This window comes from Moschus berezovskii, chromosome 5 (assembly GCF_049115385.1).
Source record: "Moschus berezovskii isolate FMDL1 chromosome 5, NW_MosBer_1.0, whole genome shotgun sequence".
In the NCBI taxonomy this organism is placed as follows: domain Eukaryota; kingdom Metazoa; phylum Chordata; class Mammalia; order Artiodactyla; family Moschidae; genus Moschus; species Moschus berezovskii.
Genome location: NC_142464.1, coordinates 58,800,597 through 58,827,324, shown reverse-complemented (window position 1 = coordinate 58,827,324; position 26,728 = coordinate 58,800,597). Strand labels below are relative to the sequence as shown.

The following is a 26,728-nucleotide window of genomic DNA, read 5'->3' as shown; positions in this document are numbered from 1 at the left end:
TAAAAATTATTTTCAGAATTTTGTTGTAAAAAACATATACTGTAAAAATGAGACCAAGCTCTTCACTTCATAACTTTTCACATTCTGACTTTTTAAATATGGATAGTAAAGCTCTATGTCCAAAAAGATAGGTGTCTAACTCCATGTACTGCTCATCATTCAGGACTTACAAATGACTGTACTAATGCCTGAAATTAAATATACATGATAAACTTTTACCTTCATTTTCAGGCCTCATGTGCCTGTATGTGAAGGCAGGACATAAGCATAATTAACTTATGGTGATAACTTTGGGATAAAATATCCCTTATAAAATATCCCTATTCAACCATTCTCCCCTATAGCACTGTTTGCATATAGTTTCTTATTGAAATTTCTCTTTTCTTTACATTTTGTTTTCACTACCTCCCCTCTCTTGGTATCAACTACTATATTCTAAGTTTGTCAAGTCAAACAACAGTTGTCAATTCTGTGTGAATTTAGCCATATAAATGTAGTTACCTACTCACAATTGAGAAACTTTTTTATCTTGATCAAGAATGATTCAGTCTTGAATAAGTTTAGCAGAAGCTACGCTAAGGCATTTTGAGTTTACCTAAATGAAAATGAAAACATAAGGGATGATTTCCTCTTTAAAGTTGAAATAACTCCATTCTGCACTGTTATTTATAATTTTAAACCTCAAGGAATGATTATTCATAGATCTGTGGAATACAAGGAAAGTAAAACAGTCTGTTCACCCTATCCTTCATTTGGAATACTTTGCCACTGTGCAGTTAATGTATTTTAATTTATTTTTTAAAAACAAGTTGTTCTTTGACTATAAAACATCTCAGATGCTTAGTAAAACTTTTTTTGGTGTGTATTATTTTCTTCTCAGCATACTTGTGTACAACCTGAGAGGCAGGCAGCATGCTCTAAGCTGGAATTCCGTGAATACTGTCATTTAAATTACATGAACTGAAATGCCAACTTTGGGCAATGCTATTCCCTCGAAGCATATATATTATTTCATTATGGATGTATTAATTCACAATGTTTTATTTCAGGCCTATAAAATATGGTATCTTCTTGAGAAATCTGACAGCTGATAAAATTGCATTAGAATGGTGCATGTGCACATGTTTTCACATTTCCACAAAGTTGCTGATTTCTTCTTATTTGAGTCAGCTGTCTGAATTAGTTGCACAGCATTAAATTTAATAAACAGCATATGGACCTGATAATGTGTGAGAAGAACCTGTTCTCTCTCTCCCCTGCCACATATATGCTCTTTTATCTTTCAATTAAGTGATACATTTCCTGGCTAAGTTTATTTTAAGAGTATTGTGTAAAAAAAGAACTAAATCTTTCAAATCTTTGTCTTAGTATAACTTCTCTAGATGTACATAATGCACAAAATATGTCACATACTTTTCCATTTATAGAAATAAAATCTTTAAAATTTTTATATTGTGTGCTTAAATTTCTCAAGTCTTTAAAATATTCAGTCAATTAATAGAAGTTCATTATAAGAAGAAAATGAAATCACCATTTTTAAGTTAAAGTTTTACTGAGAAAATACACTGAATTTCTCAATAGAGTTTCAGTCAAAAGCAGTTCAGAAAAAACAATGATAAAAGTTTTCTGAAAGTTCAAGACAAAAGAAATATCTACTTTTTAAAATATGGACCAAAACTACTAAGTTTAATTTCTGGGAGATGAAGAAAGAGTTTGAACATATTTTAATATGCTAAATGCAGATTCAGAGAACTGGTTATAATCCTGAGTCCCTCTTGCCTGCACACCAGAATTCTTCATTCTGAGGTAAACACTGGCCTCAAACTCTAGGTATGTGCTTATCAACCCTGATCTGATTTTCCTCTAACACGAACTTAAACTTCCTACTCTTAAAGGACCTTTCCGTTTCTTGCCAGTAAAAGAAACAGGTAAGGAAATACATCGAGAGTAGATAGGTACATGGAAAGTTATATTATGTGTAAGATCAATAAGATACTATGTATTCTAAATTTTCCTACGTCAAATTTAGATTTGCAAAGCCAGGCCATGTATGATTACAAATGCTGAAGGCAAACCTTTATAGTGGTTCATTCTTTTGAGACTTCAAATTATAACACCATCCCTTTTTTACAAGGCATTACTAGAATATTCCGCAATGTGTATATTAGATTCCTTTATAGACACAGTCATGTTCCTACAAGCCATAAATTTAATAAATCACCAGATATATAACTTTCATTCTCACATTTACATTACCAAGTATTTTATGGAGCAATTTTCTTAGTCATAGCAGTAAGACTGTTCAGTGATATAAATAAATAAATACTATTTCAACAAAAATCCTTAACTCTAAAGGAATGGAATCTCACAAGAATACAATTCACTATTAAAGAGAATTCAGTTATCAGTAGGATCTATCTTGGATTGCCTCTATGAAGGTTTATTATGAGTAGTATCAGAAGGACTTTATTATAGCAAGCATTGCAGAAACCAAGGACAAAGTTATGTCTGGTTTCCAGTGAAGAGAGAAAGAGTTTGAAAAGTCTAATATACCACAATACTGAAATTGTTATTATAAATAACTGGTACATTTACATCGGATTATCATACATTTTCAACAGAAATGTCAAATGCCAACTCTGTCAGTATCAGTCTCTGGGTGCAGAGCTTCTTGTTGAGACCTGTTGTGCACTAGCAGAGCCAGGCCTAAGTGCTCCCAAAGGGTTTTTATGTTTATATTACAAAACAAAATTCCTTGTAAGGAAAATTAGACTTTAAGGTGTAAAGAATATTTTGAAATGATGAAATATTTGACTGGTCCAACGAAATTACTTTAAAGTGATATTTTAAAATACTCTAACTCTAAAGCACTCTAACTTTAAAATACTTTTAATACAGCTCTTTTAACTTAGCACAATTCCCTAAGCGTATATTATAAAAACGCAAGTATATATCTGGAGAAGGCAATGGCACCCCACTCCAGTACTCTTGCCTGGAAAATCCCATGGATGGAGGAGCCTGGTAGGCTGCAGTCCATCGGGTCGCTAGGAGTTGGACACGACTGAGCGACTTCACTTTCACCTTTCACTTTCATGCATAGGAGAAGGAAATGGCAACCCACTCCAGTATTCTTGCCTGGAGAATCCCAGGGACGGGGGACCCTGGTGGCCTGCCGTCTATGTGGTCGCACAGAGTTGGACACGACTGAAGCAACTTAGCAGCAGCAGCAGCAGCAAGTATACATCTTATTCTTGGTGGGGGGAAGGGGGTAATTGGGGTGGGGGAGGCAGTAGAAGGCATTAGAAATCTATAGCCTTAAATTAACCTTATAGTCTTTTGTTGGTTTGTACCTAAAGGATTATATTGAATTCCAAATTCTCATGTTAAATAATGAGAGAAAATGTTCCAAATTGTAAAGGCATTTGATCTACATATTTTCTATTTGCAATTTAATAAACTTACTTTAATACAGGAGTATTGCTTATTTTTATAATAAAAGTTGTATATTGTAGGAGGCTGTCAAATTTGCAAATGATGAAACTATTGACTTTAATAGAACGGTTCCAAAATAGAGTCTTTCTGGAGGCATAGTTTATTACTCAAATTATTTCCAAGAAGTGCTTTAGGCTTCTTAGCCCAGCCCATCAAGGATGGTGTGTCATGCATGTGTGTATGTGTGCACGTCTGTTTCCTTGGTGAGCAATGCTGAGTCTTCTTAAAATTTGCTCATAAATTTCAGAATGAGTTTCCAAAAGTTACAGTAACTAAGTCAAATTCTCCACATGTTGTGCCACCAAATAAAATGTCTGTCCTCAAAATTGTTTAGGAAGGCATATCAGGTATACAAGTAGATAGTTCATAAAGTCCAATCAATAAGGACACTAGCTAAATGAAGTGCAAAAAATATTATAATGGATTCTTTTGCTCTTTGGAATCAATGGCAGTAACCTTTGTTTAGAAAGAATGTGTGTCTGAGCAATAACATGTACCAATATCTCTCAAGCCGCTAAAAGGAAAAGAGCTCAGAGGCAGGCATCTCTCCATTTAGCTATATTACATTTTCTGTTCTTTTCTTCCCTATTTAGGCAGGAGAACTGCCTTAACCACTTCAGAAATGCCCTACCTTCATCCCAGGAAAGGAAATGAAGGCCTCTAGCACTGATGCTAAAATATATATAATAGATACAAATGAGCAGCAGGGGCAGATGGGGGCTTTCAGTTATTTTATGACTAGGTCAATTATTAGCAAACTAAACATGCCAGATTCTCAGTGAAAACAGATTATTTTCACTTAATCCCACACTGAAATATGCATTATCTTTTCTGCATTTTCCTAAATACATGAAGTGATTCTATATGTCAAATAAAAAAGCAATATTCTTTTTCAATATGAAAATCAAATTACAACAGCTTAAATGCTAGCACCAATTGAGTTATCAATCTATGTTTGTAAGGCATGTCTTCTCCTGACTACTAAAAAAAAATTAATAAACTATACTACTGGAGAATAAAGGACTTGAAAAATCTTTTCTACAGATGATATATATGTCCTTTTACTTATTTATGACAGTGGTTTTGAAATTATTTTTCAATTTATTTTAATTTGCTACTGTATCTAAGGAAGCTTCTTATTCCTAAGTACCTTTGAGCAAATTCAATCATTTAGATCAGCTGATGGCATAATCAAAATAAATATCCCTAAAGAGGCAGGGGTTTAAGTTGCAGTTAAAAATATGTGTGCCCCAGTCCTGAAATAGCTATTTTCTAATTCAATTATGTACTATAAAAATTATATTATTTAACAGAGTCTGCTGCTCCTGCTAAGTCGCTTCAGTCATGTCCGACTCTGTGCGACCCCATAGACGGCAGCCCACCAGGTTCCTCTGTCCCTGGGATTCTCCAGGCAAGAATACTGGAGTGGGTTGCCATTTCCTTCTCCAATACGTGAAAGTGAAAAGTGAAAGTGAAGTCACTCAGTCATGTACCACTCTTCGAGACCCCATGGATCGTAGACTACCAGGCTCCTCCATCCATGGGATTTTCCAGGCAAGAGTACTGGAGTGCGGTGCCATTGCCTTCTCCATTAACACAGTCTAGTAGTTCTGAAAGTAGTGAGATAGGCATATAAGTGTTTATCCTGCATTTACCCTACAAAGAAGAATGTTTGAAAGAAAATTTAAGAATTTACAAATTTAACTTGCTTTTTGCTTATTTTGAAAATTCCAACATTACTGAGACAACATTAAAGTATTAAATAAACTTTAAGTATCTTTTTAATGCTTACTTTATTGAATGGTGTGCATAATTAAAAAGTTAATTGTTCGGTTCCCACAATCTTTGGGAGTCAAGGGACCAACTCCAGAAGCAGACTTTTACTGCTCTATTTTCTTATACACATGCATTATTCTACTCAGTGAATTTACCTTCTCTAAATAGGCAGAAGGATCCAATGAAGACAAGTGTGTGTGTGTGTGTGTGTGTGTGTAGAATGAACTACCAACGAATTATAGGCATAAAGAATATAACTATCTAGTTTACCCGGTGAGTAAAGCACTTGGTATTAATTCTCACCCTATTTCGGGCAGACTGTATTTAAGTAACTCATTATATTGAATCTATTATCATAGTATTTTGAAGGGAAAAATGTATTAACATCTTAATTTTTGTGATATGAACACAACTATTTCACTTATGATCCTAGATATCAACATTTATGTCAAGCCATAATGTAGAGTATTTCTTGAAGATGGCATATAATACTACTTTTATGCAATGTGTTTACATAATTACAAAAGTACAGTTTTTTATAATGCATGTAAATACAAAAGGGAATCCCCTTAATGTCCCTGAAAAGTAGGTAGTGCATGAAATATTGGTTGCTTCAGATGAGACAAGATCAGTGATTTGGTCAAAAATGCATAATACAGTAGTGCTTATATATGTATAAAATGAAAGCTAAATTTTTCTTAAATATGTTTTAAAATAGAAATAATTATAATGGCTACAAAAGGTTTTCCTGAGCTTTGAATGTAGTAATACAAATATAGTCTTTGGGGATAATAGTAACAAAGCAAGAATAATAAATAAGAACAGTTACTATATATTGAACACCTAGTATTATCAGGTATTAACTGTAATTTTACATCTCAGTTACATCATTTATAAAATGCATATATTACCTTCCTCAGGATAACTCTATGAAGCAAATGAATATAGAGAACCCTCAGGTTATCACTAATATACTGCAAAAGCATTCATTTATTATTTCAATTTTTCTTCATCCTTATTATCATTTATTTTTAGATACTTAATAAAGATATGATTCCATCATTCTTTTTGATGGATAGATTGTCCTCTTTACATTATATTTGCTCTTTTCTGGTGCTTCTCTCTTTGTGTGTGTAAGTGTGACAGGGAGTGAATGAATCTATAATTCATTTGTCTCTGACATTAGACATATTTTGTGATGACTTGGCCCCTTTAAAATCCCTTCAGCCCTTAATGTTGAGTTGTACTGTAACTGGGGTGTTTCATACTGTGATCTGAAAATTATCTCCAAAAACCCATAAAAGTTGATTTCAACATTTATAAATGTATTTGGTTTAATTAGCAGCTTAAAATTATATGTGAATGAGTGTTATGAATTGCTACCTAATTGGCAGTCTATCTACATTCTGTGACTGGCAATCATTTTTACAAGGCTTTTCTTACTGCCATGAATTTTTGAGAATTGACTAATCTCAGTCTTTGCTAGCCCACTTTGCTACTGGGCACTGAATGATCGTTAATAATTATTTGATGACTTTTCTGTGAGTTACTGGTTTCTGTTATTTACTTCTTCTTAACAGTAAATCCAGGAAAATATATGCAGGTCTCTTAAAGACAGAAGCCATGTAGCCACAGAAAATAAATGTGAAACTATTAATATGCTTTCTCTGTCTATGACTTTTACAGAATTTTATTTGTTATAAACACTGGTATTTGTTCAGAGTGGCTAGAGAGACATGTGTTCCTAGCCTTGGAAATGAAAAAGGAATTCAAGAGGGGCCAGGAAACCACTTGCCTTAATGGAAAAATACCGGTGAGGCCAGTGAACACTTTTGTAAACAAGAAAACAATCATGTATTTAATAAATATAAACACTGTGGATCTGATTTAATTTTGGGGAAAAAAAGAACTATAGGACTAGAAATAAATTTAAGGTATTTTTTAAAAAATCAACATAGTGAAGCAGTAATCTGATAAAATTTTATTAAATGCTAACTGCCTAAACAGATGTTCATGTATATCTGTACAATAACTCTTTAAGATCGGGCCATAATTATTATAATTGTTGTTTCCATTTTATAAGGGAGGGAGATATTATGTAAATTGATCTCGATTCCCTTCTTGAAAATGTGATGGAGGCTGAACTAGGACCTAGACTTCTGGCAACAATTCCTTGCAAATGTACCTATTGTACTGCATACCACAACACAGCAGAATTAAGTTTGAAAAGGACATTTTAAAACTGAAAATTTATAGAGCAGATGCTTCCAAAATGCATCCCCCAAAGAATACAGAAACTTGATAGTCTGAAATGACTCAAATGATGCCATTTGGTAGAGAAAATTAATTACTTGATCCTCAAAAATATCACAGGTAAGATATTAGGAGGGAGAACGTGTGCGTGGAATGATGTGGTTGGGAGAGGCAAAGGAGCAAGGTTATTAGAAGGATAAAATAAAGAAAAATATTAAAATCTCAGAATCAGTCTGTGGGACAGTCCTCTAATCCTCCTTCAGAAATGAAATGACTGTCAGAGGAGCTCAGAACTTTTCATTAGGGTAAAGAAGAGTAATGCATTTTCCCTGCTATTTTCAAAAACTTAAAACATAAAGACCAGAGGCTAAGTAATCAAGTCAGAAGTCTTGTACTTTGTGCCCTGAAATAAAATGTGGTTACTTGAGAAAAACGCACATGGGAACCTCTAAACCCATAGACAATTGATAATTTAATAGCTACTTGATTCTGGGGACATAGATAATACTCAGACATGGGCTGCAAAGGAAAAACATATGGGTTTGATTTCACAAAAGAGGATAAAAACAGACTGGGGCTGAGATAGGCAAGAATTAGATTTTAGATCTTCATTATTCTAGGAAAGAGATGAACCAATGTTGTCCAGGAAACTAGAAGTGCCTCTTAAAACTGAATTCTTAAAGGCTGAGTACAACTGATCACACTGAATAAAGGGTAGTAAGCTTAAGAGGAAAAGAAAAAAACTCTGATAATACATGGTTCTATGTGAACATGTTGCTTTCTAATCACTTGCTCAAAGATACTGCATGATTAACATTGCCTTGACCAAAGTGCAGGGAAAAAATAAAGATTGAGCCCTAAATTCAATTTTCTCAAATACTCATATAATTGAAAATTGGGTTTATTTTAGGTGAGAATTATCTGAGAAATTGTGACTATATAAGTAATGATTTCAAAAATTACATATCAGTCTGTGAGATGTTTCTGACACAGTTCGTTGAGTCAGGTATTACTTAAAGAGAACAGCAGGTAACTCTGTCCAGTATCCATCAATGAAATTGATGGATAATTAATTGAATGCTTAGATAATGCAAAGATATCTTACAGAATGGGCCAGAAGCAAGGAGGGAAGCAAAGTCTGGCCATTTAATCATGCCTATAGCTGATATTGAGAAAATCATTTGCATATTTTAAATAGAATTTTTCCCTAAGAAATGACCCTAAAGAGAAGAGAAAACACAAAAAAAAAAACAACAAAAACAACTACAAGTGAGAGACACGGAATTGTAGTTAGTGCCTTGTATTCTAAAAGAGCCCCTGAGTAACCTTAAGTACATTCTTTAAGTTTATGAGTTTGTTTCTGAGAATAGGATAGTTTATATCATTCTTTTTTTTTAAATTTTTATTGGAGGCTAATTATTTTACAATATAGATAACCAACAAGGACTTACTGTACAGCTCAGGGAATTCTGCTAAATATTCTGTACTAACTTAAATAGGAAACGAATTTGAAAAAGAATAGAAAAAAAATTTAAAAATAAATAAAAAATAAAAGAGCCCCTGAATCTAGGGCACCAAAGCAATTTTTTTCTCAGGAGAAGATCTCAGTCAACCACAGACATGTTACAACACACCTTATCCACCTCACTGGGTCTGGATGAAAAAGTTCCTCTTCTGATTCCATCCTCGCCAGGCAATCTTTTAAGAGGTACACTGATTTTCCTTGGGTCACCTTAGAGATAAAGAATATTGTCTTGGAGACGAAGTGGGGCCTTTCCAATTTCTTCAATGGGATAGTTTCCTGTTCAAAATTTAATAAACTAATATGCCAGTTTGACATTAAGATATTGTAATAAAGTTTGGAATTTGCCTCGGCTCTGTTCAGTTCTGCACACTGATAAAACTGAAACTTGGATCTAGAAAAAATCTTCCAGGTACCACGTAGAGACCACTCAGTCTCCAGACAGGTAGTCTTCTCTTGACGCACACTGCACTTTCATACATTCTATTCAATGCTCCAGGACAATGGGGAGCACATATCCCAGGCCCCCAAATGCACACTTCTAGAGGTTTTTGATGAGCTAAATAAATGTATGCATGATTAAATAGATGCTGAATTTTTATTGGGAAATTATTATGCAGCAATTACTTAGATTATCTTGGGATGGAAGACTAGTTTTATTAATGTAGTCCCTATGTATAATTCCTACTAAGCAATGATGAACACAGAGAAGGGAGAATACATTTATGTGACATTGATAGTTGTCCTTTCTTAGACAAAAAACAACATCAAAAGTGACATCTGCCTAGCAAATCACTGTTAGTAAGTCTTCACAAGTAATACATTTGAAGGCAGTTCTTCCCTTGCATGGTGTACTAGCTGCGGTAAGCATTTTTGACATGGAATTTCTGTGACTGGAACTGAACAATCCTTTACTATACAATTTGAATTTATTTCTTGTGCAAATTCTATTTCATTATTTTCTGTTTTGAAGCTTATCTATTTGTGTAAGGCCACTAACAATTGATAGCACTATTACAGTGTCAGGAATTCTATAATCACAAAATAAAAATGTTTGATGATGATTAAAAATGTTTGATATCAATTATTGGATCTCACCAAAAATGCAATTAGATATTATTTTAATTTCAAGCCAGTGAGATGGACAAATGGTGACCTAGTATAAAATAAAGCATAGAAGTTATATGTGAGGCCAAAATTCACTTAAAAGAGTAATTATTATATCTCAAGGAAAGATAACAAAAGCTTTTATTACAGACATTTCAGACTCTGTTGTACTTTCGGAAAACTTTGTAGAAACATCAACAAAAATAATGAACATAGCGTAAATTATAAGTTCGTTAGAAATTTATTAAGATTGATATAGAAGGATGCAACCATGCCCCTGTCTCTGACAAAGACTTTATAATGGGCTTACTGACCTGGGGGAAATAACCGTCAAATGTGCTCTTACATGGCATCTCCTGGTCTTTGGCTTTCTCAGTTGTCTCACTTCTGTTGAATCTCTATCAGCAACACTGGGCTCCAAGTCCATATAACAAAATTCAACAAAGTTTTTAAACATCTATGTTTAGGATTCTAGATGTACTACCCTAATTCTAAATTTCTCCTTAGCTTGCCATGCTTTGTTTGGTTTACTTTTTTTATTTTAAAATATCCTCAGTCACCTTTACTGAAACTTATTTCTCTATTATTCTCTTACATTTCAGTATTTTTTCAGATTCTGTGTTGGGTATGATCTCTCTTTTCTGGTGTCAATTACTTGATGGTCACATCTATTCCCCAAGTTTCATAATTATCAGGGTACCAATGACTCTTAAAATTGTATTTCAGGTATTGATTTCTACTCCCAAGTTTCTGGTGTACATTTTCAATAGGCTGATAGATATCATTTGAATTTTTCAAAGGTACCTTAATTAATTAAGCTTGTCCTCCTGGAAAGGTGCTATTCCTTCCACTTTTCCAACTTGGGAAATAGAACCCCTGTTTTCCCACAATCTCAGGATATATCCTTGGTGTCACTTACTATTCCCTATAACATTACTCATATTTCCATTTATTAAATTCCTACTCACCCATCCTTTAAAGCTTGGCTAAAGTTTTTCATATCCTCCTCTAATTCTGGTAACATTTAGTCCTTTCACCTAGAGCTTCTCATGACTTTACTTTTAAAAATCTAATTCTGTACATACATTCTCCATCACAATATTTGACATGTAGAAGGCAAAGAGAATGTATCATTCACCTTTGGATCCTTCATGGGAATTTGAATAGAAATAATTATTGAACTTGAATTCTCATAATATTCCAAATCCCCTGTTCATTGTATAAAATTTCGGCTATGGCTATGATGATCTTTTACTGCAAAGGCTGGGTTGGTGAAATGCAACTTCATACTGAATAGAAACAATGTGCATAATTCAGTATAGGGTGCTATGACTCTCAGGAATGCTACCTCGGAGAAGCACACCAGTCAGATTATATGTGGGTCTGTCAATGACCTCGTCAATGGAAATGCTGAGAATTTCAGAGCAGAAATAAAGTCATAGAAGATATATTTCTCAATGAAAATGAATGAGTAGATGATTTTCAAGCAATAGGATACTGCTCTATTCTTTTATTACCAAAACATTTTTTTGTATTCCTTGCATATTTGTTTCAAATATAGTATATCAAAACTTAGTTTCTGTTGTGATTATCACATTTTAGCAGCTATCTATTTTAAAGGATTTAAATTTAAATGTGCATGTATTTCATTTTCTTTTCACTTTGTAGTGAACTTTTTCTTTCTGGATCAGTGATCAGAAGGCATACAAAATAATGAGACTGATGTCAAAAAATATACATCTGCATAAATTAAGTAAAATTAAATCAGAAGCAAGATTTTAAAACAAGGCAGCCTGTTATCTATATTTGAGATAGAAAGCGAATGTGACATAAAGACAAATAACCAAAAACTTAACTGGAACCTTGAGATAGCAATTACACAAAAAATAGCAACCACAACTCAAGGAATGAATTGGGTTTTCAATAAAATAAGCCTAATCTAATCAGTCTACTCTAATCTAATCATTTGATTTGAGTAATACAATTTGTTTTCTGAAAAAAAATCACAAGAATTTCAAAAGATTATTTACAGGATCTTATTAAGTTTGAAAAGCCTTATTTAAAGCACACATATTTTTAGTAACTGTCCACATTTATGAGTGGGGAAAGAAAAGAGACATAAGAGTAATTTGTTCTGTAGATGAAATCTAGATTTACCATATGCTGATAATTTCTATCAATGATAAATTCTGGAGTTTTAGAACTAATTATGAAGAATTCAATTTCATGTAGTTTGACATGAAGCTTCCAGGCCAATTTATTTATTTATTTATTTATTTTTAATTTATTTTTAAATTATGTAGAAGACAGGAAGGTAAAAAGAGAGGATACAATGCAAATAACTTTTGGGCTTCTTCCAGTCCAAGATATTATTTATAAAATGTAAAAATTTCAGTAAGTGCATTTATAACTGTTTCATCTGAATAATTTTCTGCTTCATTCTCTGTACTTCATACCACTCTGAGCTTCTCTGAGCTTTCTCCTTTTCACATCATAGTGAAGCTACTGAAATCAGGGTTGTATCCTGCTGCTGCTGCTAAGTCACTTCAGTCGTGTCCGACTCTGTGTGACCCCATAGACAGAAGCCCACCAGGCTTCCCCGTCCCTGGGATTCTCCAGGCAAGAACACTGGAGTGGGTTGCCATTTCCTTCTCCAATGTGTGAAAGTGAAGTCGCTCAGTCGTGTCCGACTCTTAGCGACCCCATGGACTGCAGCCTACCATGCTCCTCCATCCATGGGATTTTCTAGGCAAGAGTACTGGATATCCCCAACCTAAAGATGCCTGCCAGGAAAGCAAAAATTCTTTCTCATTCACTTCTACTGCCTCAGAAAGTCTTGGCCATGTTTTATTTTTTATACATATCTGTTGGCTCAGAATGAATAACCACAGCTTTGTCACTATATGCTGCTGCTGCTAAGTCACTTCAGTCATGTCCGACTCTGTGTGACCCCATAGACGGAAGCCCACCAGGCTTCCCCGTCCCTGGGATTCTCCAGGCAAGAACACTGGAGGGGGTTGCCATTTCCTTCTCCAATTGTGAAAGTGAAAAGTGAAAGTGAAGTCGCTCAGTCGTGTCCAACCCTTAGCGACCGCACGGACTGCAGCCTACCAGGCTCCTCCACCCATGGGATTTTCTAGGCAAGAGTACTGGAGTGGCTTGCCATTGCCTTCTCGGTTGCTATATAGTTAATCCATTAAATAAGAGACAAGGAGGATATTACTCTGTTTTGCTTTACTTAAGAAGAGAATGCTTTTCTTACAAAAAAAAAAAAAAAAAAAAAAACCCTGAAATAGAAGTAACAATAGTGACTTCTTTAACCTAAAAGAGGAATATGAGATGAAACAAAGTCTCAATAAGTGGACTGACCTCCGAGGTTGAGAACTAGCTACTCTTTAAGAGCCAGATTCCAGAGTACCTTTAATCACACATAGCAATGGAAGCCACTCCAGTACTCTTGCCTAGAAAATCCCATGGACAGAGGAGCCTGGTGGGCTACAGTCCATGGGGTCGCTACTAGTCAGACATAACTGAGCGACTTCACTTTCACTTTTCACTTTTACACATTGGAGAAGGAAATGGCAACCCACTCCAGTGTTCTTGCCTGGAGAATCCCAGGGACGGGGAAGCCTGGTGGGCCGCCGTCTATGGGGTCGCACAGAGTCGGACACGACTGAAGCGACTTAGCAGCAGCAGCAGGATGCCTAAAGTGTCATCACATTTCAGCAACATCAAGTATTTTATACATAATTCAAGGGGAAAAATTCATAAGAAAAACAGAAATATATACAATGTATAAGCAAAGACAAATACAAGAAATATGGGGTTATAGCTTAACTTAATAAGGAACTTAACACAGAATTCATTATTAACAAGTGTGCTGAAATTCAGATAAGCAAATGCTTTGAGAGCCTGGAGGCAACAAGCCCACTAACTGACCTCCAAAGTCACTTTGAAATTTGATGAGAGCTCATTCCCTCCTCAAATGTCATAAAGGTTCAGCAGAGTGATCTAGTTTTAAAAGACAAAATTAGAATAAAAAGGGTAATATAGTCACACATTTTATCAGTGTTAATTATTAATACTGAGATTAAAAAGAAAGGGCTGAAGTTCAGTAAGCATACTAATTCGACACTTTTCAGTTCGTTTTCTCTGTCGATTTGAATATTTTGAAGCAGTTAAAAAGGAAGTATATACCTGAAGAATAATGCCTTCAACTGGAAAACTGGCTGTTTTACATTCAAAATGTAAAATCATTAAAAAAGAGATCAGAGAATACAGGGAGATAATGGCTTCTCACCTTGATTGACAGAGAGTACAAAAAAATTGGATTGATTTGATACCAAAGGATAGACTTTTTCTCTCCCCTCTTTTAAGATCCTTGATATGTTTAAATGTTACTGCTCCTGGATGTCATCCCTTGGTATCCCACAAAAATTAGAAATTAACTGGGAATTATTAAAGGTGAGAATATCATTCTTACCAGTCATTTAAGAATGCTATCTTTGTGAGACTAAGTATTTTTGATGCTTCATGATTAAAACTTTGCGTTATGTCAAATCTACCTAAAGTTAATAATAATCATAATTATTTTATTATTACTATTTAAATACTAGTACTAAACAGTCCTGTCACTAATATAGTAAAATTAATGGTACTCATTATTTATTTATACATTATTCAGTGCAACTATCTCATTTAGTGTCTTCCACTACCCTATGATTTATTATTGGAGAAAGTGGGGCTATGAGATGTCAGAAAACTACACTGTTAGTAAAAGGGGAAATCAGGATTTAAACCAATGTTAATTAGACTAATACTTTGGCCATCTGATGCAAAGATCTGACTCATTGAAAAAGACCCTGATGCTAGGAAAGATTGAGGTCAGGAGGAAAAGGAGGTGACAGAGGATGAGATGGTTAGATGGCATCATCAACTCAATGAACAGGAGTTTCAGCAAACCCCCAGAGACAGTGAAGGACAGGGAAGTCTGGCAGGCTGCAAAGAATCAGGCACAACTGAATGATTGAACAACAACAAATAGACCAATGTCATTTAATTCACATTGTTACTGTTAATTTTCCCTAGATTTCAAGCCTGTTTTTTAAGACAGTACATTCTGTCTACTACATTACATATGTAACGTAGGACATTGTCTATAGGACAATGTCTTCTTTAGATTCTTTTAGATTATGTTGTTCATTACTGGAATGCTAGAAAGCTCCTGCAACATACATCTTGATTGGCTGAGACTGCATAGAGATAATCTCTATTATCATTTTCCCTAATCACTATGAAGAAGGAGGAGTAAATAGGACCGTCGAGAAGTGAAAGGTGTGTGGACTTGGGGATACTTGGGAGGTACAGAATTTTGCTGATGGCTAGAAATGTAAAAAATAGACGTTGGTAACTAGACAGAGTGAAATGCTAAACCAAGAAAATGAATCCTTTCCAAGGTATATTAGTCTCTTTCCCAAACACACACAAAAATTGCAGGGCATTTGCTTTGTGGTATTAAGAATATGTTATTAACAAGAATATGAACATTTTTGGGAGACTGGAAGAGACAGCGTCGTTAATTCAATCTAAATGAAAACAGCAAAAATCAACAATTTCTAGAGGACAGTATCTTACAGATGAGTTCTGAAAATTGGGTAGCTAAAAGAAAAGTAGAAAGTAAAGGGTCCTTTATCTCACACAAGGGTATGAGTTTAATGTCTATTCTCATTGCCCTTGGTCATTAAAAAAAAAAAAAAAGGTGCTTCATTCCCAAATGACATTTCAAATATACTGTTATTTAGTTCTGAAATCAATGTGGAAAGTCCATGGCAGATACAGGAAGGGTTCACAGTGAAATGCTTCAAACCTCAAGAACAATGTGCTCTAAACACTAAAGCATGTGGAGTGAGGAGAATGAATAAAACAAGTATGCCTAACTTATGCATAGATTATAAAAAGTATGGAAGTGGGAAATTTAAAAAATTAATATATTAAAAACCAAAATTACTTTTAAATATTTGAGAAAATCAAGAGGCATAAAATTAATTAAGCAGTTAGAATGGACAAATTTCTGACCATTTAACTTTTAAAAATCTGCCTTATGGATCAACAGCTATTTTCTTACTTTGATTTATTTCTATGTTATACTACCTGAAAGTTTAGCTAGAGGAAAACACATACTATTTTGTACCTTTTGTTCACTCTTACTCGGGCTGAAGTTTACACTGTCAGGTAAGAAAGTAAATGTGTTTATTCTGTTATGAGATCACTTAGTAATAATTAATGGTTTTGAAGGCACTGTACCCAGAGCCAGATCAGACCTATAAATGCCTCTTGGATAGTGCAATTTGGGGAGACTCCAAAATTGTCTCCCATATTGACATACTGTTGGACCAACTTTTTCATCTACCTGACCAGAAATAATGCCATTTGACCCTTTTCATTTATTTGATTTATGTAATGCATTTATTATCTACTACTACAATACACATGTGTTATATGGGTTGTGAGGAAGGCCCTAGAATTCTGATTGGCTCATATTATACTACATATTATCAAATTCACTCACCATCACACTAAGAGATCCAAAGTTCTCTTTCTGTTCAGGAGAATAAAATGCTTAAGAAAAATTAGATGTAAGAAAATAATTGCAGTTTATCGTATCTGTGTATGGTTTTACAGTTAATTTAGCTATTTGCCATATAGATGATAGAAACAGACCCTAAAGAAGTAAATGACCTACCCAATCCTAACGGAAATTATGACTAGAGGTTAAGTTGAGTGTTTTCCATATTTGAGTTGTTAAACTCATCAAGAGATCACATGATACATAGTTAAAACAAACTTGCCTTGAAAATATGTTTCAGGAGGACTTTTGAAAGAATAAGTAGACCATGGCACAAAGGCAGGGGTCAAAATAAATACTTATAGCAGACTTAAACTCATAAGCCCCATTCTAAGAGAAAGTCTGAAGACTACTACTAATTAAGAGAACAGCAAACCTTTGCATAATCAATGGTTGCCTTGAATGTGATCGTGCTTTTAGGCCTAATATATGGTTTTCACTTAACTTATTAAATTATTTTATCAAAGTTCTTCATCGTTACTTAACTTCCTACCATGGATTCCATATTTTAAAATATGTAATTCCACTAAGTGTATTTTAAAGAAATAGCAACCAATTTCTCCAATCTTATCAAAGGATCAGCATGAAATAATCATAATAATATTAACTAAGTTAAAGAAAAATATGTTAGTGATATTTTTCATTAATGAATGTATAATTCATGATGGTTTTCTTAAAAGTATTTTTATGTATAACTTTCATTATTCCTTCCCAGAAACTCATGAGATATAAGTACCCCAGGTTTGAAATCATCAAAATGGTGGGTTTTATTTTAATGAATAAATTCTGGTTTCAAGAAATTATGTTTATTTTTACACTGTATTATTTTCTAAACTGATAAGAAAATAAAGCTTCATCATCATTTGGCACTAATGTGGTTTGGAATATAGTGTAAAGCTTGTTAAAAAGAGAACTCACCCATAAGCCCTTAATGAAGTTTTGTTATAGAAGGCAGAGATAAAAGCTTTTGTAAAACATGAGTGCATTTCACTATCCATGTACTGAAATTTTCCTGTATTTTGGTTATTTCCTTACTACAGCATCTGTGACTATTTTTATCATTAGCTATACCAACTTATACCCAGTTTCCATCATCACACTGGATTATTATAAAGTTACTGCACTGGAAATTATCTCCTAAACTTTACAATGAAAGTTAATCCAAGGAGTTAGTTATAACAGCATTGCTTCTAATAGGGTAAAATTCAAAATTCAAAATGTTTGAGGTAATAATAGTCAGGAACTAGGACAGCATCCAAAATGGTATTTTCATGTAAAATCCAATACAAATCCTGATTAAAAGCTAACCAAGCAAAACACTGCAGATTACCTGGATTCCAATTAAATGTGACAAATGAATATTTGACAGGTTTCAATTCCAATTCTATTTATGTCAGAATGATCCATTATTATTGAAGATGAAACTACCAGAATTCAAGCAATGCACTACACTTTACGACTAGATAATAGTCTGAAAGCGAACACAACGGAACTCTTAAATGTCAACTGCTACATTTGGATCACCCAAAGTGAATCACATCTCCTCTGTCATTACCTATAGATCAGGGCTAACATGAATCACACTGAGCAGATGACAAATGGTTATATAAACTCCAAATTTCAAGTGTCAGTCACATAAAATCAGGAAAAATCAGTTACATGATTATGTTTCTTGGCTGTTGACAAGACTGAAAACATAGTTATAAATAATAACTAAAAGTCTTTGAGAAATGTTTCTCAGTCAACTTGCTAGCCTCTTAACAAGCTCATCTTTTAAGTTTTCCAAGATATGTATGTTTCCCAAAAAGTAACCATTGTGTATTTGTCATATATAATATGTTTATTATTCATTATTTCTTTCTTATTTTAATGGCACTGAATTCCTTAAACTGAGAAAAGAGAAAATGACATTAAAATATGATTGCAATGCCAATGAGAGTTGACACCCCCAAAATACTTAATTATACTGTATGTTGTGAGAAAAGTACTTTTTAAAATACATATAAATTATACGATATCATCAAAAGGTAATACAGATATAGTAAAGCTCTTAAAGTAAATGAATCCTGCCTTCCTAGAGAGTGTGTGTTTGTATGTGCGTGTGTATATATAAAACATTTTGTGGCATTTTTACTTTAATTTTTACTTTGTACAAAGATTTCAAACATATTTGCCTTAAATATACATTCATCAGCATTGCAATTCATATATATCAAAATTGTATTTAAAATTGCATTTTAAAAAATCAAAAAAAAAAAAAGATGAATTCTTAAAAACCATATCAAACTCCCATCCACATAAGCACACACTGCCAAACACACAGATAAGCATGCCTTTATAGCCATAAGGCAAAATGCCATTAAATATCTGGATAATTAATCAAGAAGGATTTCAGTCAGCAGACCCTGATATCATATCTACTTAGCCAGATAACAATGTGGAAAAATAACTATTTTACATGATTTAGTTTAGCAATAATTTGATTTGGAGTTATGTATGATACATTACTCTCTAATGCTGGATTTTAATATTCATACTTAAGCTTCCAGAAAAAAAGACTTTCTCCCACAGTAATAGGTTCTATTTACATATTGTCACTCAAGAAACTGGTATATAACAAAAAGTTAAAATTTCTTATTTCACTTGGGGGATGCAATGGTGAAAGACATAAATTCACTTCAAGGTTTCACTAGAGATAAAAATGTGTGTGATTCCTCTTCCTCTCTCTGCAAATAACCAAATCTCTTCTTATATATGAAATAATAAAGTTAGCAAGAACTTCACCACTCCATTATTTGACATAAATCTATTCTTCAGGCATTTACTTACAACCTTTGGGAACAGAAACAAATGTGAAAAGTCTCATAAGCACTACTTGCAATCTAACACTGTAACTTGCAAGTGTACACAGGCCAATTGTGGTAATTATGAGAACCATCTCACAACAGGATAAGAATATAGGGTGCTATAATCTTCCTTCCTCCTTTTCCCTCGCAAAAAAAAAAAAAAAGAAAAGAGAGAGAGAGAAAAAAAAAAACCTTATAATTAAATGAGAGGGGAGTTCTAATAGCATTTACAGTATATTTTGGAGAATAATATGATACTGTTCTCCTCCTTTGACTCCATTTCTGTTATTGCTTGAAAAGGAGAGGTTTGAAAATGCTTTTCTAAATACCTAGGAGACGAAAGAACAGAGCCAGGTATGTTTATTGTCATTTCCTTTTACCAAGACTGGACAATTGCAATTGAAGAAATAGTTGCATGACAAAAATGAATAGAAGAAAACAGTGACACAAGACCTTTCTCAGTGGCTATAGTTTAGGTATTATACTAGTTTCGTTTTTCCCATAACAGGTACTACTCTGATTTATTTGTAAAGGTGTTTATTTCTGACAGGTTGGTTTAAAATGATGGAGCAAGTTCAGTGAATTTAATCTAGAGAATTATGTTCTTTTATTTGGCATTTCTATACTTTAGCAAATATTGATTATTTCAAAGAAAACAGGTTTGGTGTCAGCTATTTTATTTTGATTTTAGACTGACCTTCAAGAGTCTACTTATTACGGCTCACTAGCGTGATTATGTGTGTGGATGTTGTGTTTGCCCCTACCATTTTCCATATGCTCTGCCTCACCAACACTGCCATCCGGCGTGGTCCTTTCATAGTTGTCCTCTGGGAGTGGAAGGGCACCCAGTCTTGGCCCTGATGAACTCTTACTGCTTGGTGTTTCTGACTCCTCCAGCCCGCTGTCATAGCAACTCTGCAGTGACCCCTGATGTGGGTCCTGAGGCTGACTCACAACAGAAAACGTCACTCTACGAAATGGCTGTAAGAGAAAAGATTCTGAATGTCACTAAGGTATAAGATTGCAAATGATCTTATTTAAAAAATACATAAATTACATACATTAAGGTCGACTGACAACTAATTCAATACAGAATAGTCAATATGATATGTTGAAATTTATTTGCTTAACTCTGTTTTCTGAGGCAATACATAGAGCTTAGATTTTATTATGGAAAAACTGAATATTCCTTTCTGTAACAGAGATAAGAAAACAGCAATGTTACTGAAACAAACATTTAAATTTGATATGGTACTTCCACACAGTCACCACTTTTCTATTCTGAAGTCTTCACTTCAAACATATTTTTCACAAACAGATTCCTTACAAAAACAAGGGTCAGTGATTTTGGAAAGCAATAAATATAGAACTAATCCATCGCAAGTAGACCATTTTTAAATACTTTGTCCTTAGAGCAGATGGTTTATAATCAAGTGTTCTGGGAGTTGACTTCAACTATTAAAGGTACAGCTGATAAATAAGAATTCAGATGAAGTGCTAACAGATTAGAATATATTTCTTACTTCATTCATATTAAAAATATTACCTCTTGACCCTAAAAGTGTAAAGGTAGTATTGAAATAATAGAGAAGAGTTTCATTAACCAGGGAATTGAAAATAAACTAAAAAAGTTTAATTCTATGTGTTTTTACTACTTCACAATTTGCTCAAAAAAGTAACATCATATACCGTCTTTAAGTAGTATTTAAGGTACCGCAAATATTACCCATTGGACATCAAATATAATATGCTACTAATGTTGGCTGAACAGAATACTTACTATATATGGAATTTAAAGGTTATCATAACTACATAATAAAACAGAAACATTTTAGGTTCATTAAGGGAACAAATTAATGCCATACATTGTCAGGGATATATGTACACATAATATTTTGGGGTAAAACCAATACAGAAGATTCTATAATATCTCTTTCAGATTATTCTTGGCAACATTGTATTCATTAACTTCTTATATGACTTAAAAGTGGCATAAATGTACAGATTTTTGAACCTATAATTCATATTGTTTTTTTCTAATATAAAGATAAAGTTAATATTGCCAGAATAGTGAGAAAGGTAAAGAACCTTTACTGTACTTTTACATTTGCATACTAGTGGTACAAATCACCCATCACAACTAGAACCAGTAGAATTTTTAAAACGTTAAGTCTAATCTACATACCATAGGCTATTAATGGGAAAGCTAAGAAAAACTGGGACATTTACCCCAAAATTTATAAATTGGTCTTACCAGAGACAAACACATGCTTCCACAGAACTTCCCTTTATTTTGTCTCAGATAGAAGACTGGCCAGGAATATTGTCTATTGTTCATATTTCTAAACAAATATCTTTCCTTCAATGTACTTATTAGAGTGTATAGTCTTTAAAATATCTACCTTTCCATTTAATTCAAAGTCAAACTTTAAGAAATTCTGAATTCTGTTGGAAACATTTAAAGCATGTTCTCTTCTTTATAATGTTTCCCTGAATCGGGACTGCAGTATTTTAAAACAATTGCAAAATATTACTAGTATAAACATCATACACACCATGGGCCAAAATTTACTAGCAACAAAATCTCTAGAAACATTTTCCTTATTTCACTATTAATTCTCACATTGCTTTAGAGTAGTATAATTGTGATATTTTACCTTATTTCTTAATAAATATGAAATCAATTTGTATTTACCAGGCTTTATCTTATGTGTGCATATTTTTCTTTCTTTTTTTCCTATTTCAGTTCAGTTCAGTCGCTCAGTCATGTCCAACTCTTTGTGACCCCATGAACTGCAGCACGTCAGGCCTCCCTGTCCATCACCAACTCCCGGAGTCCACCCAAACCCCTGTCCACTGAGTCGGTGATGCCATCCAGCCATCTTATCCTCTGTCATCCCCTTCTCATCCCGCCCTCAATCTTTCCCAGCATCAGGGTCTTTTCAAATGAGTCAGCTCTTTGCATCAGGTGGCCAAAGTTTCCCATTTATCACTCCCAATTGACTGCAAACCCTCTGTGAATTATGTTCAGTATCACCTCAGAAATGGAATCAATGACAGTCCCCTAAAATCACATTGCTTTGCACATAGAAGCCACTTAGCAAATATTACTGAATAATAAAATTTTAATGACAATGTTGAATTTAGGAAATAATGCTATGGGTCATGAAAACATATCACTTCAAGACACAGCAATGGATTAAGAAAATCATGTTAAAAATAAAAGAGGGTCAAAAGCTTTTTAATTCTATTTTAATGATTCTCAAATCTTTTAGAATCAGTCCACTAATGCAAGGAGAAAGTTCAAAATGAATACAGAAATACGTAAAATATGCTAATAGATTGACAAAGAGCAATAAGAAATTATGAGAGAAAACATTTCATTTTGATATAAGAAATAAAGTGATGTTTGAATGAAGGTGTTAATCTCATAATCTGTCCTTAAATGCTGGTTCTACCAAAAGTAATACTAGAATATTACAGACAGGAGATATGCTATGTTTACAATAAAAAAGTCAAAAAACTTTTTTCTATCATGCATTATATAATAACTGCTATGAATCTGTGCATTTTATTTTCTAAATTCTGTACTGTATTTTAATTGTGAATATTTTAATCCCCATGAATTACTGAAGGTTAAACATTAAGTTAATGATAGAATGAAAATGTAATTTTTAAATACTAAGATCAATATATACACTAGAAAATGCTCAGCTCCATTAATACTTCCTTTGTGCATAAAAAGCTTTTTCATTTAAAATCATATCTAAATGAATGGAAAAATGACTTATAATAAAATCTGAAATAAAAAATATTACCCAATGGATCATAAAATGCCCTATCTATCATTTTTATCTGCATTTTAAAAAATTCCAATAGAGTTCTACATACAATATAAACACTACATTACTATCTCTTAAATTCTACTTTGATAATTTTGAATAAATAAAAATCTGTAGCAAACTGTTTAAGTTGGTAATGTGAACCAAATTAGTACAGAATTCTGAATTCTGAAAGAGAACTTAATGCAAGAACTAAGTTCTAATTCCAGCAATAAGTCAGACATGTATTACAGATTTAGATAACAAAGTAGACAAATAGGCAGACAGTTAGGGAGACAGACAAGTATTTACACACCATCCTTCACCATGAGTTGGGTCTATTGAGAAGATAGGCTTTATGGTAGAAGTTATGACACAGAATACATATTATTTACATACCAGAGATAGATTGACTAAACCAGAAATGTAAGGATTGTGTTAACTGTGACAGAGAGAATGAATTTGGTAATGACTAATACTCTGAAGTAGAGTGGCTTAAATGGTGACTCCGGGGGCGGGAGGAGAAGGGGACGACCGAGAATGAGATGGTTGGATGGCATCACCGACTCTGTGGACATGAGTTTGAATGAACTCCGGGAGTTGGTGATGGACAGGGAGGCCTGGCGTGCTGTGATTCATGGGGTCGCGGAGAGTCGGACACAACTGAGCGACTGAACTGAACTGAACTGAAACTTAGATGTGTCTTAGAAACATCCAGGATACTTGTGAGAAAATACAGTGCCAATATCTGGCCTCAACTTAAACCCAATGAATCAACATTCAGTGTTGAACTGGGTATCAGTAATTTCTAATATTTCTCAGGGTGGTGAGAGACACAGAGAGGAAGGTGAAATCCTACAATTGAATATTTAGTCAGAAAGTCAAACTGCTTCAGGAAGCCAGATGGCCCTTTAAGTATTCATAGAATTTCCCTGGAAAGTCACAGAAGCATGGTTACATCTTGAGATGCAAAAGTATGGTATGAAGATATCTAGTGACCTGAGGTGTTTGAGCTTTCGACTTTTCTGCTAGGGTGACAAATGACATGTCTTGCAAAGGCAAACTCATTTTCTATGCAAAACAGGAAAAAGCAGAAGAGCTTGAGGAAGCATGTCAGTTTCCCAGCTTTTTGAAACAATGAAGATGTGCTTGAAAACTAAGTATGTAATGCAAGAAAGAAGTCTCCAAGAGACTTAACCAGGGGTTAAGACTTTGCCTTCCAACTCGGGGGCTGCGGGTTTGATCCCTGGTCAGGGTGCTAAGATCCCACATGCCTCATGGCCAAAAAAACAGAACATAAAACAAAAGCAATATTGTAACAAATTCAATAAAGACTTTAAAAATGGTCCACATTAAAAAAAAAAAAAATCATAAAAGATGAAGTCTCCAAGAAAGTTTTTCCAAAAATTGTGAGTGGTATATGTGTGAGAATTATAAACAAGAGGGGGTGGAAATCAAAGATTTTTATTAGCAAATAAATGACCTAATTAAAGGGGTGAGATTAAAGACATGGTCTGACCATTCCCTACAAAAGAGTAGGAGGAAGAAATGTTGAAGGCAGAGGATTATGCTAAAAAAGAGAGGGGATTGTCTTTTTGTCTTGGTTACGATTTCTTTTGCTATGGGAAAGCTTTTAAGTTTAATTAAGTCCCTCTGTGGTGACCTAATTGGAAAGGAAGTCCAAAATAGAGGGGGTATATGTACATGTGTAGCTGATTCACTTTGATGTACAGCAGAAACTAACAAAACATTGTAAAGCAACTATACTCCAATAAAAATTTTTAAAAAGAAGGAAAGAAAGAATGGGAAAACAGCAATAAGAATGCTCAGCAAGGCCATTACAGAGCAAACCTGTGTGGCTGACTGGGTCTAGTCATTATACCTACATTTGTTATGTCCCATTGTAGCTCAGGGTTTCAAGGATGTTCTATAATTCTATAGATTTAAGAAACTCAAAATCTTATAGGTATACAAAAACAACCAAAAATATAACATGATTAAGTTTCCAACAACGTAAAGGCACTCCCCCCCACCCCAAAATTCCATGAAACTTGCTTATGAATTCAGGCAGACATTGCAAAGAAGGGGTTTCTGGGTTGAGATCTCTAAAATAATTTTAATAGATAATATATATTTGAGGGCTGATTATAGACTTCATATTTGTAAACAAGGGCAAAGAAGAAAATATAGGACTAATAAGAAAACCAAATCACTTTTGAGACTCAGAAACCAAGGAAGCTGGTAATTTCTGGAAAGCAAATAAAATCTTATGTGATCAAAGGCATCAGAGATGGTGAGAATATTGACTACTATAAGTCCATTGGATTCATCCATTAGGAGGTCATTTTTGTTATAAAATCGCTATACTCTGGGGAACAATTCTAGGAGATTAAGCCAGAGGAAGTAAAAGACCCACTTGTAAATGTAAGGAGACATGGGGAAAGTGGGTGTAGGCTTCTAATTTTTAAAATGGTATGGTATAAAAGAGATGTTGGGTGGCAGTTAAAAGGAATAAGATTTATGTAAAACTATTTTTTTGTCTTTCTTGTTATTGAAAAAAAAATGCTTTAGGGTAAGAAGTTGAAGATGCCAGTAAAAATGGCAACCAAAAAATATGCCTAATAATATAAAGTTGTCCAAAACGAAAGAAATCAGAGACTAGAAGTAAACTAACTAGAATTAATAGAGAAATAAAATTAAAATCACAAAAGCAAGGCAAGGAGTAAAACTTGTTGGGGAATTGCATGCATGGTCCATGTGTGTGTGTTTAATGAGAAAAAAAAATGTATATATATATATATAAGAAACAACAGAAAAATTAAAAAAGATTCTATTCCAAGCAACCTTATGGATTCCCTATTGACCTCAGAAAAGTTAGCTGACCTCTGGCTCTTGTGCCTTAGGCTCAGGGTCTGTACAATGCAGAAAATAATACCTATCTCTTACTGACTTAAATTCTCTGAGAAATAATGAGATAGCTTCTACAAAGAGCCTTAAGCTCCCTCAAAGACATATACTATAAAAGGTATTATACCTCAGGCCACAGCTATATAATGAGAACTATCTCCTGTTATGTTTTAAGTTTTTCTTTTTTTCCCCCAGAAAATAAAGAGTTGGTCCAATAATTTACAAAGTTTCTAAATATAATTTTAAAAATCCATGTGAAATCTCAAACCTAAGTCTCCTATTCATGCACTGATTTTCGTTTTTCTAAATGCAGGTTATCTGTGAAACAAATAGGTACACAAATAACACCCAAATTTTTCAAATAATATATGAATCCAAT

The 26,728-nt window shown here is 33.8% G+C and overlaps 1 protein-coding gene across 3 annotated transcripts in view; it reads right to left on the bottom strand.

Moving 5' to 3' along the window:
• The window catches only part of PCDH7 (protocadherin 7), a 483,519-nt gene that overhangs the window by 230,504 nt on the left and 226,287 nt on the right, over positions 1-26,728 (bottom strand). For 2 of the 3 annotated variants that reach the window (XM_055434833.2, XM_055434836.2), the window contains exon 2: positions 20,386-20,602. In XM_055434833.2, coding sequence (XP_055290808.1) covers positions 20,386-20,602 — 217 coding nt within the window. The remainder of the gene's footprint in view (positions 1-20,385; positions 20,603-26,728) is intronic. The other variant, XM_055434835.2, reaches the window with a different exon arrangement.